The sequence below is a fragment of the Zonotrichia albicollis genome, chromosome 14, assembly GCF_047830755.1.
Source record: "Zonotrichia albicollis isolate bZonAlb1 chromosome 14, bZonAlb1.hap1, whole genome shotgun sequence".
Taxonomy (NCBI): Eukaryota; Metazoa; Chordata; class Aves; order Passeriformes; family Passerellidae; genus Zonotrichia; species Zonotrichia albicollis.
In genome coordinates, this window is record NC_133832.1 from 13,862,279 (window position 1) to 13,879,043 (window position 16,765).

The 16,765-nt window shown below is 48.3% G+C and overlaps 1 protein-coding gene across 1 annotated transcript in view; it reads right to left on the reverse strand.

Annotated features, from left to right (window-relative positions):
* The window catches only part of GPC3 (glypican 3), a 138,292-nt gene that overhangs the window by 28,647 nt on the left and 92,880 nt on the right, over positions 1-16,765 (reverse strand). The window contains exon 6 of the mRNA XM_005488180.3: positions 12,417-12,537. Within this exon, the coding sequence (XP_005488237.2) occupies positions 12,417-12,537 (121 nt within the window). The remainder of the gene's footprint in view (positions 1-12,416; positions 12,538-16,765) is intronic.

Genomic DNA, 16,765 nt, shown 5'->3' on the forward strand with positions numbered 1-16,765 from the left:
CCCTTTGAGTGAAAAACTTTTTACCTAATATCCAACCTATATTTCCCTCAGTGCAGCTTGACACTGTGACCTCTGGTTGTGTCAGTGCTGCTGGAGAAAGAGCCCAGCCCCAGCTGAGCACAGGCACCTTTCAGGGAGCTGCAGAGTGATGGGGGCAGCCCTGAGTCTCCTTTTCTCCAGACTGAGCACCCCCAGCTCCCTCAGTTGTTCCTCACAGGGTTTGTGCTCCCAGCCCCTCTCCAGTCTCGCTGCTTCCTCTGGACCTGCTCCAGCCCCTCAACATCCTCCCCCGACTGAGGGCCCAGACCTGGACACAGCTCAAACCAGGACCCTCTGGGTGGGTAGGGTGGGCAGCACCAGGGCATGGGCAGGAGGGACTCCAGGGACACTGGGCAGTCCCATCTGGTTTCCATGGCCATCTTGGCTCTTTGGCTTTCTTGTGGTCTCCCTGCAGCTTAAAACACGAGGCAGATGGGAACGGTGTGCTGAGCCTGCCTGCTAAGAGAGCTCCCCAGGGCATCCCACGTGATTTACACAATTATTCATAACTGCACAGTGACCAGACAAAAACAGATGCTGTGATGTGGGGTAATGACTCAGCTTGTCTTGGACAGGCCACTGTATGCTGAAATCTTTTTAACTCCTCATTCTTTACAACCACTTTACTCAGAGCTCCCCATCCCACCAGCCCACTGAGCCCACCTGGTCCTATTTTTCCAATTTTAACATAAACAGTTGGAGCTGCAACATACTTTTTTATCATTAAACTCCCATCTCTGAAAAGAGCTCAGCATCGTGTTTCTTGGACTGCAGTTTAATAGTTGTTTTCTCCTTTTGGAAATAAGCCCGCAGTATTGCAAATATCAATTTGAGCAATACCCAAAATTGTGCCCACAAATTCAGATTAAATACTGTCAGCAAGCTACAAGCACTGTGCTCCTTTAGGGCAGAAATCATCCCTTTCAACACACTTCAAAAATATGTAAAGTAAAGAGAACAGCCAAAGAGATTATTAAGGGGAATAGAAGACTTTTAGAAAAACATTTAATTCCTTCATGAGTTTAGGGGAGAAGTCTGATTGATATTTGTAATCTTTTGGTGGACAGAGCTGTCATTTAATTTAGCTTGCATGACTGAAAGAATTTAACAAAAAGTGTTCCAGAGAGTTTCGCTGAAATTCTTTGCATGTTTTTAGTAAGCCTCTGGAATATGATCAAACCTAAAAAGCTGGAGAGGATGGAGACTAAACTTACAGCTAAAATAATATTCAGAATTGTAATATATGCTTAATAATCAAGTATTCACATCCAGCAGAAAAAGTGCCTCAGTGCAGAAATTACTCTGGAGCCCCAGCCATGTGTCTGTGTGCTGCTTGGCATCAGGAAGGGAACCCTGGGAACTCATCCTAGCAGGGAAAACCAGCTCTGGCTCTGCTAGAAACCTCCCAAAACTCAGGGAATTTCACCAGCTCACAACTCCCTTGCAAAGCTCAGGATGCCTTCCTTCAGGAGCCTCATAAGGAGGGGTTTTGGAGGAGCAAAAATGTTATTTTCCCTTTCATCACTCCCACTCCAGCCACACACTTTCAAGCACCTGACACAGGTACCAAGGTACTTCTCACAACTCCTGAGATTCCCAACAGATCAGCTTTTTCCATTTTAAATTCCAGCCTGCTAAAAACATTGGTTTTTGGGGGTGAAAAACTAGATCTTATGTGGCCAATCCTGACCTTGAAATCTGCAATACCAAGTAATTTATGTGTGGCTTTTGAATCAGGGCAGCATCATGGGAAACGTGCAGATTTTCACACGATACTGTTCCCTGTTAACAGCTCATTACAATGTACAGAAGTATATTCCCATTATGAAATACAGCTGGGCTTGTTTTGCTTACCAAGGTCATTATCTGATCACAGGCAGGAATCAGGGAAAGGAACCCATTTTATAAGGCTGAAGTTGTGGACTTTTTCAAAACTCATGTGTTTTGAATTTGGTGGCCTGATCATGCACAAGCATGCAACAGCAGAATCTATTCTCTCCACTTCCTCTGCTTATTAGCCCTGGAAATAGCATGGAAAAAATTTTCTTTTATTAGCAAATGCTTTATTATTTAACCAACCCTCATGAGATTGCTGGTGCCCTCCACACCACATTCCTATTTCCCAGCTCCCTTAGGTTTATCCACTCTGTGGAGAGGTGCCTTGGTGGCACAGGAGCGTGCACCAACACAAACTCACTGCAACATCTACAGCATCATTCCTTTCACTGCCTCTTTCCAAGCTCCAGAGGACCTTTCCCCCTCCTGGGCAGCAGCAAAATGCAACACATATTACAGAAAAACTCAAGTGTTCCCTGGTGCCAAGCACCAAACTCTATTTCAAAATAAGGATATTTAAATTTTTTTAAATATCTGCAAAAACCAGGATCCATACTTCTGCCTAGCAAGAGTGAATACATGAGTGCGTGCACACCAGCAGGCTCTTCTGATCACAGTGCTGGCCCATGGACAGAAGGACCCATTTTGGGAGGAGAACATCTGAATTGTGGTTTTCTTATGACCCTTCCAGCTGGCTGCACCTTGGCAGCACAGACAGGGCAGAGAAAAAACCTGTTCCTCATTCAACTCCTGGTTCAAGCTCAACAGAACAAAGAATGATCACTAATCAAAAGTTAATAAAGTGAAAGCAGAGTTTGGAGATGGGAAAGTTATTTTTAGTGCTTGGAAAAATGATGAGTTGGGCATGACCATTTTCTCAGCTGCTCTAAAGGCCAATCCTGCATTTCCCTGTGCTGCCTCCTTTGAGACATGACAGGGTTTGTGCTACTGGAGCTCAACTCAGCAGAACAAGCCCCAGACAGCACCTCCTGCCTGCTCTGAGCAGCATGAGCAAGGGATGGCCCTGAATTCCCTCCCCACACACTGATCTTGAGTCACTCCTGCTCTGTGGCTCTGCACCAGCCCATGGTGGTGGCTGACTAAAGTTGTGAACCATAGCTCTGAGTTTATATTGTGGCTCCTTAGCCATAAAAATGTTTTAGTCCTTAATTCTAGCACTCAAAATACCTGGAACAGGAAAAATCCCTACCATGCATCACTCAGGGTTTACCAGCACAGCAGGACCCACTTTAGTGTCTCCACAGCTCCAGAGGAGATGCTCTGGGCTGCCAGTAAATCAGTTTTCCTGGTCACTCTCCTGATAGCACAAAGAAGCTGGTGACAGCAGTGAATTATTGACCAAAGGGTGGCCCTGCTTTATGGATCATCAGCTTAATTCCAGATTAGCTATCCAAACTGCCAACATCCCTATGGGGAAAGGAAGACAGATAAAGACTCCTAAGTGCTGGCAGTAATTAACACGAGTCTGCACTGGACAGTAAATCTCTTCTGGAAGCAGAAGGGCTTCCAGGGCATTATGGATTGCTCTGGTTTGGTGAGGGCAGGCTGATGCCAGCACTGGATGCTCCTGTGGAGGTCAAGCCCTGGCTGGCACTGTGGCAGGCACAGGGACCAGCTCCTGTCTGCAGTCCCCAGGCAGGGGAGGGAAGTGTCACTTCCCTGGCCTGAACAAATGCTCATTCATCACCGGGCACATGTGAAAAAGAGATTACTCAGGCTTTACAATCAGCTCACTCACCTTATACCCAGTTCCTTCCCCTTCCACCCCAGCTATTTACAGCTTGTTTTTGTGCAGCTGTAGGAAGGAACAGGACGGTGTGGGTGCCAAGCAGGGCAGAGGGGTCCAGCCCAGCCTGGTGGGGTCCTGGGCAGTCCCTGTCTGCTTCTGCCTCATCCCCTGAGCCTACATCGATGCCAATACTGGAGAAATGCTGCTTTCCTCTTTGGGCTACTACAGCCCCTTCTCCTGTTTTGCCTTTCCAAGCCTTAACTATCACTGGCCCTTCAGGATCCCTTCCTATATCTGCGTCACTAGAAACGAGCAATTTCTCCACCTCTCAAGCAGCCACCCCTCAGGGCATTGGCAGCTGAGTGAAGGAGGGGTGTGGGAGCCTACATGGGCCAGGAACCATCACTGCCATTACCCATATTTTCCATATTTTGTTTAGTTTTGTTGGAGCAGAACCCCGCTCTTCTATCCAAACACCACTCAGGAAGGCCCAAAGTGCACGTCACCAGAAGATGAAACATGAGACAACAAGCAAAGCAGGAACACAGGAAACAAGACAAAATAGGCAGAGGTGGAACCATCAACCACCTCCTTCAGACATCTGAGCAGGGATGGCCTGGATGGAAGGTGCCCTGGATGCAAGAGCACCTGGAAGGACGTGCAGGTCTCACATCACCTTTAACAGCCCCATGGCTCTGCAGAAGGGATCAGGGTCTCTACAGGTGACCCAGGGAGGGGGTGCAGCAGCCAGGGGTTCCCACAGCCTCCTCCTGCCCACCCCAGCCTGCTGGAGGAGCTGGGAGGTTTCTCTTGGCTCAGGCTCTGGCTGTTGGTGACATCCACAGGGCAGCCTGCGAGACAAACATCTCATCCTTGGCACCAGGTAGGAAACAGCAACTGAGAGCTGGGCTGGAGGGGTTTTTTTTATTTCTCTTCTCCTCCTGCAACACAAACCCCTGTCCCAGCCTCTTTCCTTTTTCCCTGAAAGCTCCCAGTGGAGAGGGACTCCTCAAATCGTGTATTTTTGTGCAGCGTTGTGCTGCACAGAGGTTTCTGCCAGAATATCAGCTTGAGTCACCCTGGCTGCATCCTGCCCACCTGGGCAGCTCTTTCCAAGTTTCACTTTTGCATTCACTTCCCTTCAAGGCTTTGGAAGCCCAAAAAGCAACTATAAGCAGTTCTGATAGATGTGCCCCGGTCCACAGAGCTTCCCAGGGAACTGAACAGCTGCCTTATAATCCAGTTATCTCCCATCAGACAAGACAACCCCAACATGGGATTAATTATCAAGTTGTTGATTTCAGCAGAGACTTAAATCAGGCAGGGAATGAGGACTCCATGGCAAACACCCCCAAACCTGTTTGCTGGGCAGGATCAGGCAGCTGGTCTCTAATTAACAGCTGATGGCTGCACTGCTCCTGGGTGAGCTCTCAGCTCTCCTCTGCATTCAGAGCACGTATGCTGCTTGCAAAAACCTAAAAAACCCCCAGAGACTCAACTTATCCAGTGTCAATACTGGCACCTAGGATGGATCTACCAACAGGATAGGGAAACAACCATCCAGGCTGCAGCGTGGGAGACACACGGGGTGCAACTCATCACTGATGCTGAACGTACCAAGAGCAAGGCTCAGGCCTCTGGAGCTGCAGGCAGGAGCAGCCCTGCCTGGTGTGGCTCTCCCACACACAGATGCACAGACACCAACTGAACAGCTGAAGCAACTCAGGATTTAAATTAAGTTCAAAGCTGGTGACTTTATACCCTCCCTCAGGGAGACACAACACTCCCAAAGGAAGCCCTGAAATGCACCTCTAAGAGTCTCACCCTCAGCTTTTACATTATGTGCTGCAGGAAAAGGTCAGTAAACTCCTTTCCCACCCATAGGCAGGAGGCATTCAAGGGGTCCTGCCAAAAATAAAAGGTAACTTCCTGCCCTTCAGGGTGTTTGCTGATGGCTCAAACACCCACCTGCTGCCAGCTGCTGCCACTTCCTCACTGACCCTGCTGCATCAGCAGCATCCCCTTACACATGTCCCCAGCCAGCCAAGCACATTTCCTTCTCTTAAATATCACTCCTGGCAATACAGCTGAGCAACAGGCAACAACAAACCTTGCTGCAACCCAAACTTCTCTCTTTGCTCACAGTTTGAAGGGCTGCAAGGGCCATCTCTCATTGCATGGGTCTGGCAGCACGAGCATGAAAATACAACCCAGTCTTTGCAGCCAGTCAAAACCAAGCTAAGAAGTTTAATGAGGAACAGCTTGATGCTAAGTCAAATTCTGGAGAAAACCATGAGAAAACTACCTAACATCCCACTAACACCGGAGATCTGTTCCTTTGCCACTGGGCCCATCAGTGAGGACACCTCCACTGATTAAATTACAGCCTGAGTCACAGTACAGGGTGACACTTGATACAATTAAGCAGGCCCAGAATAACTGTAATTAACTGTTAATCTGCTATCAATAGCTCCACTTCACTGTACAAGGATTCCTGCAGGTTTGTTTCCTCCACAACAGGATAAACTTCTCCTCTGGTACAGGATATCTGGTGTTTGTTTTAAGGCACCACTGGGCATCAGCTGCATGTTCTGGACACAAAAACAAATTAATCTCCTTTGAAGGTGTGGATCTGTTTTTTTCCACAGCTGATTTCCACAGCATTGTTGGAGGATGGTCCCTGCAGGACACACCTGAAGCACCTGTGTCCCTGCTGGAGATGAAGCCATAAAGTTAAAACCCTTCACACGTATAAGGCACTCCAGGATACACCTCTGTTTGAAAACAGGCATCAAACACCAGGAACAAACAACCTCTGGCTGTTTAAAAAGCCTCAGTGTGGGTGACCTGTGGGTACAGCATCCCCCCAACAATCCCAATACACCTGGGGGTTTGCCAGAGGGTCCAGGCAAGTGCTGCTCCTCCTGAAGAGGGAAAGAAGGGTTCGGGTTTGAAAAGTCAGCTGACAGTCAGATACCTTCAGATTTAATTACATTCTCATTACTGAGGGTCACACTTCCCCTGATTTAACTGCCCTGGCAAAATCCTGTCAGTACCAGTCCCATACGGAGTGGGAGTGCATTTACCCAGCATTAATGGGAGCCAAGGCACAGCTAAAAGGACAATGGAATTAGTACTTAAATACCAGGCCTAGACTCGGTGGAGCTATAGATCATTTTGTGTACTAAAGAAGAATTAACTGATCCATTCTAAAATGCATTTATTATTAAAATAAAAATCTTCTGTGATTTTATTTAATAGCCTTAGTAAGAAATAATTGCAATGTCTGGTTGCTTTTCAACAACATGTGGTTTTAATATTGTAATTGTTACAAACTGTTTAATAATGATGAACAAAAGGCGTGTCCAAGTAATTATTGTATTTATTAACATTTCTTCTGAGGACTTGATAGATTATATTGCATATATACAGCACTTCAGACACTGTACTACTAACTTATTAAAGGTGGAAAATGAGTCAAAAGTGACTTGCTTTGGTGCAATTTAAATATTGTGTTTTCAAATGATTAGTGTTGTTCCTTGCATTATTTAACAATCTGGCGCTTTGCACATTTTTCTAATTATTATGCAGCTTCGTCTGATCAGGGAATTAAAATACAGTGGGAATAATAAACCTCAGAGAGCCTAGCAGGCACAGGGAAACTTTCACCAAATCCATCAAAAGTAATGGATTTTTCTGAAGGGGAGATATATTCCTACAAAGTGCCCAGCTCCCAAGGCTCTCCCATAATAAACTCTGAATTTCCCTGTGTGCCCTGAGCGGGGTCTGGGTCCCTTTGCCACCCTGAGGTCAGACCCTCCTCACTGGTCCCAGTGCTCCACACTCTGTATTTGCAGCCAGGAGGTTGCAGGGGCTCAGGCACAAGGGCATCACACCGTTCCCAGGCCTATTTTGTTTACATTTGATTCAATCAAGTTGTGGCCTTTTGGCCTCCTTCCAAATTAACTTCTGGGTGACCTCCACCATGCCCTCTCCCAGCAGCCAGGCCTGGAAACAGCCCATTAAACCTACAAACAAATATGGGACATATTGGTTGATCAAACCAGCTTCAAACACGGCCCTGGAAATGCCAGGACGTGCTTTTTTCGTGAACTTCAGCTCTGTGCTTTTTTTGTGAACTTCAGCTCTATTTTGTCTCTGGTCATTCACACCTCTGGGCCCCCAGGCTTTTTTTACTTTTTTCCCCCCTTTCCAAGTATAGCTGTGTGTTTTACTGCCTCGTAAAACTTCTAAATTTTGTTCTCATCCTCCTGCAAACCCCTCCAGAGCAACGTGAGGCTCTTCCACATGGGGCTCGCTGCAGGACTGGGGCTTTACACTGAGCACATGAAGAAAGGCAGCGAGACCCTGCTTGGGGGAACAGCTGTAATGCTCCAAGAAATTGTGTCTTCCCCTTATTTGCAAGGAAATAAATCAAAGGGAGTTTCTCAGGGTCTGTGAAAGCACATTGCCTGGATTCCCATCCCCAAAGGGTTTATTTTTTCAAGAGGTTATATGGTAGTTAGATTTCTGGCTAGAAAATATGCAATATGATAAAAACACAGTCCCTATATGGGGCAATAAATTACAGATTGTTTGATGTGGAAACCAAAGAACTGTCAAACTCCAGTATATCTGAAATATTCTAAATGAGCCCTTAACTCTTGTGTCTGGAAATGTACAATATGTTTCCAGGCCATTCAATTTTGTAAAGACACATCTTCCCCAGCTAAGTTTCCTTTTATGGATTTCACTATTAATTTTTGGTGTGTTTTTTCCCCTCCTTTTCTTAAAAAATTATGCTCTTCCTCCTTGAGACAGTGCTGTGATAAACACCAGGATTTACCTAAGCATAAAAAAGAGATTGCAACTAGGTACAAGCTGAAAGAGGTAATGGCATTAAGGATGAGGTAAAGCATCTGCTGCAACACTGTCAGAGCCCCATGGGCACTGCAAAGGACATAAAAGTTATTTCAGGACAGGAGGGAGGACCAGGAGTGTCACATCAGTTTGGTACCACAGGTCACTGCTGCATCCTTACACCAGCATCACTCAGGGCCTCTCTCCAGAGCCTTTGTGGAGGAGGATGACCAACAGAAAATCACCAGGGCTGCCAGGACAGGGACAGGTGACACCACAGCTCCCACCTTCATGCAGGCTGTCAGAACCCGGAGCTCACCCCATGTGTCAGCCACTCAAACGTGGAGGAAAAATGGAGTGCCCAGAGGAAAGGGCTCACCCTGCACACAGCTTTGTCACCCAGGCACAGAAAATCTGAGCCAGACCCTGTGCTGACACTGAATAACCTTTCAGTTTCTATATAGCTTCACTCAAGGGATGAGTGAAACCCTTCCAGCTAGTAACAGACCCCGTCCACTCTGGGAAATAAAAGTTAGGAGCCAATTCCAACTCATTTTCCTGAAGGTGACCCTTAGCCTCCCAGCTGAGATAACAATGCTAATATTTATGGATGGGCTGTTCATGCCTCTGGGCACACAACAAAAATAACTCAAATCAAAACTCAGTAGACATCTAACAGAACTGGGGGGGGGGGGGGGAAATTCCAATATGGCAATAATAAAGCATCTCACCCACCAATGCACAAAAAAATAGCATCAGCCACAATCACACATTTGGGTGAAACAAAAATGGTCTGAGGTGATGGATAGGCAGCACTGAGGGGGACTCATCCAGAAAGGGCTGCCTTGAGACAGCACACAGCTCAGGCACTGTGTTTAATTCATTTATTTATTTATAGATAAATAAATGCTCAAAGGTGCTCAAAGCACAAAAATACAGTCTGGGGCACTTCCCCTTTTCTCTGGGTTAGGTTTTCTCTGCTTCTTTCAATCCCCATGGGTTTAACTCTAATGCACAAACCTCATTTTCATTTCAAACTGCAAAGGTTTCATGAGAATTTCTCATGTGAATGTGTGTACATTTACCCAAATTAGGTTTGAGAAGACATGAACTAAAGAGCAAGCACAATTTGTACACACAACACTGAAAAAACAGCACTTCCAGCAGCAGGAGCATCCTGGAATAAAGGTGAAGTAATCAGCAAATTACAGTTATTTAGCAAAAATCTCCAAGTAAAAATAAAAGCTGTGGACCTCTATGAAAACTGAACCGAACAGCATGATTCCTGAATCTGCCCACACTCACAAAATCCAGGCTGAATCTCCAACACAACACACTGGGAGGAAGCCACAACATTGTACAAGATTTGTAGTTTAAAGGTAGCCACATAGGATTCCAGTTTACAGCTCTGAGCACCACAAAGATGGTCCTTTCTCCAAAAGATCCTACATGTCTGAAAATCCTTAAAAGCCACTGTTGGCTTGAGCTTGGTGGATAAGGAGATTTTCAAGCCTCTGCAGCTCACGAGTTCCCACTGCTTCCCAAATCGGAAGCCAACACCTGAGAGACAGAACTGTAATTCATCCAGAGCTGCTGCTCCTTCCACATTTAATACTCTTTGGCAATCAAGATGCATTCCAGATGTGAAAGAGCTCAAAACTTCCTTCAGCCAAGAAAATAAGTGCAATGGTAAGCTCTGACACCCCAAATCCCAAATTTAAGTAACCTCCACAGTTGCTTTCCTAGTATATAAGCTACTGACCATTGACTAGAGACCCTCCACAGGAACAGAATCATTTAATAGATTTACAGACTGGTTTGGGTGGGAAGGGATCTTACAGATCATGCAGTTCCAATCCCCTGCCATGGGCAGGGACACCTTCCTTAGAGCAGTTTCCTCCAGCCCCATCCAGCTTGGCCATGAGCACTTGCAGGAATGGGGCAGCTGCAGCTTCTCTGAGCAAGCTTCGTAATTAATTTGCACAAATCACTTCCCATTTTCTCCTGGTTTTATTCTCAGTTACTCCTCTTTCTCAAACACAGCTTTACAAGAGAGTTTGACATTTTTCAGGCTCTTACATTTATGCTGCTCAAACCGAAACAGCTTACTTGCCCCCCATAACACATTCCAACCTGAATTCCAACCTGACACTGCAAGCCAGTGGGGGAAGCACTGTAAGAGATTGTGACTGAGCTGAGCATATTCACCATATTCACCCCTCACCACAATTCTTCTCTGGGCAGCAGCTGACAGAGATTGCTGCAAACAGCTGAGCTGAGCACAGCAGTGTTTACCCAGGGTCTCCCACCCCACAGACCTCCACTCCTCAGAAGCCCAAGCTGTTCAGCAAAGACCTAACTTGACCCAGTCTGGCAGCCAGCATTTCACAACCACTTTATGTCAGCAGTTTCAAGTACATAATAACCATGTTTTGTTCACTGCAACTTTCTCACTGTGAATGGCAAAATATCATTATCACCTGCAGGTTGAAGCCTGCCCTCTACCCCATTTAATAGAGAGCTGATTATGCTATTCCCCCCGCTTTTCCCCTTCTAATAATGATGGGCTGTTGGCAGATGGCACAGGGATTGTGTGGGAAGGCAGGGCAGGCTGTAGGGCCACTGCCCATGGCAGCTCCTGCTTTGTGGGGTGCTCCTGAGGACCCCGAATCCCCTGCTGCATCCTGCTCCCAGACAGCACCTAATGAGGCATGCCTGCCTCGGAGGTTAAACAGGAATGGCTGTGAAAACAGTCCCTGGCAGTCCCCTGGCAGGAAAGCAGAGCTTAGCAGAAAAGTTGCACAGCCAGCAGCTCCAAAGAGAGCCGCCCTCACAGCCCACCCGGCTGGGCAGCAAAGCTGGGCTTAACCCCAGGGACCCATCCAGAGCTTTGTGGGCAAGGTCCCCTCTGGGGAGAGCTCCCTCAGGAGAGCTGGGGCAGCTCAGCTGTGGTAACAGCATTAGCACCCGAGGATTTGCCCTGTGAGGTGCCAGTGCTGTGTGCTGGCAAAGCAGCAGGCCCAGCCTGTCCCTGTCAGCCTGTGAGAAACACCCCTGAGCTCCTGTGACATCCACACTCAGTGACACACAGGGCCAGACCCCAGCCCTGCTGGCCCAAGGCACTGCTGGGGAGGCTCAGCCGCAGGCTGAACACTCTGCAGAGCTGCCACCTAACCCTGCTGCCATCTAATGCCCTGGCAGAGCTGCCACCCCATGCCCTGGCAGCAGCAGGGCTGGTTCACAGGCCTAACCTGGCATGGCATAATGGGCAGACAAGACACTGCTTGTCCCAGGAAGGATGCCAGGTCTGAGGCAGTGGCAAGGAAGCTTCCTCCCCAGCAGAAAGGATCTCATGCAGCTCTGCCATTTCCCCGTTACTGACTGGGAGAGAATGCCCAGGGAGGCACAGCAAAGGGACCCTTCTTGCCAGCCATGGGCAATGCCAAAAGGAACTCCTCCAACCAGAGGGGACATCAGGTATGTCCCACATGGCCCCCAGCCAGCACATCTGATGTGTCACCCCATCAGCTCCATCCTTCCTGGACCTGCACTGCCAAGGGCATGGATGGATGCCCAGCAGAAGCAATCTTGTACTGAGCCATGCATCCAGACATGAGGCAGGCACAGGCTGAGTGCTGGGAGGCTGCACCATGCACAACCACAGCAGCAGCATCCAACAGGACAGGACTGGCCATGTGTGCCCTGAGGGCCTGGTGTGTGCAGGGCTGGGGTGGGACCAGCTCTGCAGATGGAGACACCCAGGATGTTTGAGCCCAAGGCTGCTGCAGAGGGAGACACCCAGGATCTCTGTTTGAGCCCAGGGCTGCTGCAGATGCAGACACCCAGGATCTCTGTTTGAAGGTGCAGGGGAGGCTGAGCTGATTTAGACACTGCCCACTGAGACAGCCCTGCAGGCACATCTGCCACAAACCTGGTTGATGTGTTTCAGCTTGTCAATAATCTGGCTGATCACTGGCTCCAGACCTTTCACCTTCACCTCATGGTTGCCAGCCTGGGCTTTTGCTCCATTCCTTGTGATCTGGGGACTGTACCTGTGGGAATGAGAACACAGAAGACCATGATGTGATGGGCTAATAGAGAGGAGATCTTTAAAGTTCAGTACAAACTAAGAAATCCCAAGACAGGCACCAGCCCTTTCCAAAACAGAGAGCACAAGACAGTTAATAATGACAAAGGAAGGACAGAAGATTTCCATAAACATTTTTGCTCTGACTTTGCAAGATGATGTAGTTGTATCACTTGAGGACAATGAAGTCCTTTCCAGTCCATTAGTAACCAAGGAAGATGTTAAACAGTATACAATAGAGATAAATATTTTCACATAACTTGCACCCAAGAGTCCTAAAAAAGCTGGCTCAGAAATTCTGGCTTGCTCATGTTTGTTTAAAATAAATCTTGGCAGACCACTGAGACTCCAGTACAAGAGCAGTAGTGTTGTGCCCACAGCCAAAAAATGAGTGGGATGACCCAGTTAACTGCAAGCTGATTAGCATAACATCAACCCCCTTGCAAAATAATGACTATCACTGATGTGTGATTTCAGTAATAAAGAATTAAAGCATCAGAATATAATTAATGCTGTCAACATTGCTAATGGAAAATAGGTGTTGTCAAACAATTCTGATTTCAGTCTTTGATGAGATCCAGCCTTAGGGATCAAAGTAACTGCTCAGACAGAACGTACCCTGACTTTGGTGCAGTGCTGGGCTCTGCACCACAGGCTATCCTGATTTACACAGGTACCAGCAAAGCTCCCACAGGCCAGATTAAACTGCCAGGGCAGCTCTGCAGAGAAGAGGAGCCAAGCTGCACTCAGCTTTTTCATCAGCACTTAGGAAAGAAATATGCATTCACTTGCTGCAAGATTTATGGAATGACAAAGTTTACCAGAGTGATTAAAGGCAGGGGATGAGGGACAGAACTGCTGCACACTTGTCTTTGGAATTACACATCCCTGCACTCAGGACCTGGGTAACAGCTGATGATGCTCCAGCACAAGACAAGCACTAAACTCAAACTCAGGTTTGGGCCAGAGCCATTGGCTGCCTCCAGTGCCTGCAGGCAGCCCCAGCAGCGGCACAGAGCACACCAGGGCCTTCAGAGCTCTGCTGCCATTCATCAGAGCCCAGACATGGGCTGTGCTGCTCTGCAGGCACTGAACAACTCCTCATCTCCCAGAGCTGGCAGCCAGCACAGGCACTACGAAACCCAGGCACAGCCTCCAAAGTGAGATCACTGAGATAACACCAGCACCACTCTGCTTCACTGTGCATCTGCTTTTCCAGTGCCATGGGTAAACACCATCAATTTTCCTTCCTGCATTCATCTCCTACACATCATGTTTTCACCCAGCTCCCAGCACCAGCCCCAGTGGCTGCCTCCCTGTCTGTCAGCTCCCTGCTCCCCTGCCCAGCTCATCTTCCATCCTCAGCTGCCAGGCAAGCTCAGGCAATCACAGCTAGCCCATTTCTGATGGGTTTGGGGAGAAGTGGGACTTTAGCAGACTTTTAAAGAAGGGGAGGGAGACAGGAGGGATGGTGGGGCCAGCTCAGGGAGGATGCTTTGCTAGGGTGGAAAGCAAGAGGCATGAGGACATTTGGCCACAAGAGCTATCAGAGCACACTGAGGGGCTTGGGGATACTCAGGGGCTTGGATTAAACTCTGCTTAAACTCCAAACTAGAGGATGAGATCTACTCAGACATGTGAGGATGCAAAGGCAACCCCAGATCTATACTGGTGCAGCAGCAATCTGCCCTAACCTGAAATACATCGTTTAATTACAGAACTGAGGCAGATTTCCACTGCAAGGCCATCTCAGAGCAGGAGTTCCATGTACAGGAGCTCTCTGCACCTCCAGCTGGTCCCCAACACAAGGCATTCCGCACATGCATCCCCATTAATGGCTGGCAGCCCTGCCAGATGTGGCACTGAAGAGATGACACAAGAGCAAGGACAGGAGAAAGGAGGTGTTTGTGCCTAGAGCACAGGACACACACCTGTGTATATATATTCCTTTTCCAGGCAATAGCAGCATTTCCAGGTACAGGCATCACAGATTGCTCAGCCTGGCTCTGCCAAGCCCCAGCTGCCTGCAGAGCCATCCCACCCTGCACTTCAGCACCAGCACAGCTCCAGCTCTGACCCCACACCCTGTCCCCGGGGCTCAGGACTCAACATTTAGCAAAATACCTTTTTTTAAATAGTTACCTTTTCCTGGGAAGCACAAACACGGCTATACCTGAGAAGCACTGGCTCCCATGTAGAAAAGCCCTCTCAGTGCAGCTGCAGGGTGGGTGCAGGGTGAGTGATGGGGAGAAGGGGCCAGGCTGGGGCCAGGCTGCAGCTGCCCCTGTGGCACAGCCCTGCAGGCTCCAGCACCATCTCGTGGGAAGAGGCTGCAGGCACAGACCTGCCCGGTGCTGAACTCGGGCTGAGCTTTTTTACATTCACCCTGCTGCTCCTTTGTCACACAGCCACTCAATGCCACCGTGCCGACCTGGCAAACACATCTGGAGACTGCGTGGAAACATCCACAGCACGCCTGAGTGTAAAGATGGCAAAGAAATTCCTGTCTTTGGTGTCACTGCAAATTTAATTCAAAACACTCCGAAGTGCATTGCTGAAAGGTCTCCTGTGGTTTCAGAGATTTAATCAGGAAACTCACACAGGTTTTAGCAAGAGCAGAACCAAGCCCACTTGGTGCATCCCTAAATTAATACAATCTCTCTCCTAAACAGTTTTATCCAAACAAACAATAGCTTGGGTTTGAGTGGGCGAAATCCCTTCTGAAATCCACGCAGCAGCTGCCAGAGAGGATTTCTGTAGCCTACACAAAGTGGTACAGGGGGGAGGAACACAGTACTACAGCAATATTACACTATAACTCCATGTCCAGAGACTGAAACTGCTCTCCAGAAGGTTCTGCTGGGGTTGTGAGGATCTCAGATCAACCTTCTCAGGGGAAAAAGTCTGCTAGAGAAGGAAGCAAACCTGAAAGCATCAGCAGAGGGACTTCTCCCCTAAAACAGTGATGTTGGAGAAATGGAGTGTCAGTGTCACCTCCTAGTGCTTCCCACCTGGCCAGATACAAGACAATGTACCGAACCCAAAATAAACAATTTTCAACATTACACACACCATTTGGAGCAGCAAGACAATGGGCCCAGAGCTGCACATTTTTGAGCATGAACTGCAAAAAAGGAGATGCATGGAGACCTGCTACATCCCACCAGGCACAGCCATGGTCTGTGTGACTGGAGTGCTTTGGGGGACACTTTATCCAAGCTGAGACCTCCTGGTGTTCTCAGGCACAGGGGGACACCAGATCCCCTCAGCTGTGCCACTCTCTGCCCAGCACCAGCCTGAAGCGGCCACATTCAGTGGGATGCAGCCAACCAAAGGGTTAAAAGCTTTGAAATGCAGCTTCAGTGAGAGACCTGCATTCCTGAAATGCCAGAGAAGCTGGAAAAGGCAGCTGGCACCCCTCCCTGCAGGCCAGGCCGAGCAGCCTGCCCTTAATATGGCAGAGAGATGCCTTTGCAGACCCCAGCAAGCTGGGGGTCCCAGGACAGCACCCTCACAGGCTCCTCTGCACCCCCCCCAAGCTGGAGGGTTGATGGGCTCAGAGACAAAAAAGCCAAAGCACCCCCTTCCTCCCATGTTCTCCAATCAGTGCAGAAAAACAGAAATCTCTGAGCCATCTCAAGCTGTTTGCAGCTCATGCCAATAAACCAGCCCCTTCTGCAGGACACTTGTGCCACTCCATGAAACCATCTGGTGCCTCTGCCATGGGGACTTATACCAGCATGGAACAGCAAATATGCACAGAGGATAAGGCCCCCAGCCCAGTCCCTGGGGGTCTCTGTGCTGAAGGGGTATCAGTGTTGCAACATGAGCATGGTCTGGCTCACACTTGATAGGCAAAGCCCAAAATACTTTTCTCTTTGACGTGTCTCAACGTCAGCCAGCAGCATCTCCTTGCCTGGGCTCCCTGGGTATGGGCTCCTGCTGGGGATGTGGCATTTTCCAAACACAAATGTCACATTGTTAAATGTGCTGATAAGCACCCCTCATCAAAAATGGCTTTAAAGACAACCAGCTTATGAAAACACCAATAATCTGAAGTTTTCTGTGGAGAGAGTACAACTGCAGACCCTTCCTGCTGCTTCTCATCCACCAGACATACATGCCCCAAGTATGCTGTCAAATTGAGGGATTTCCCTCTCCCTTCCTCTCCACCATCCACAAATGTCTCCTGT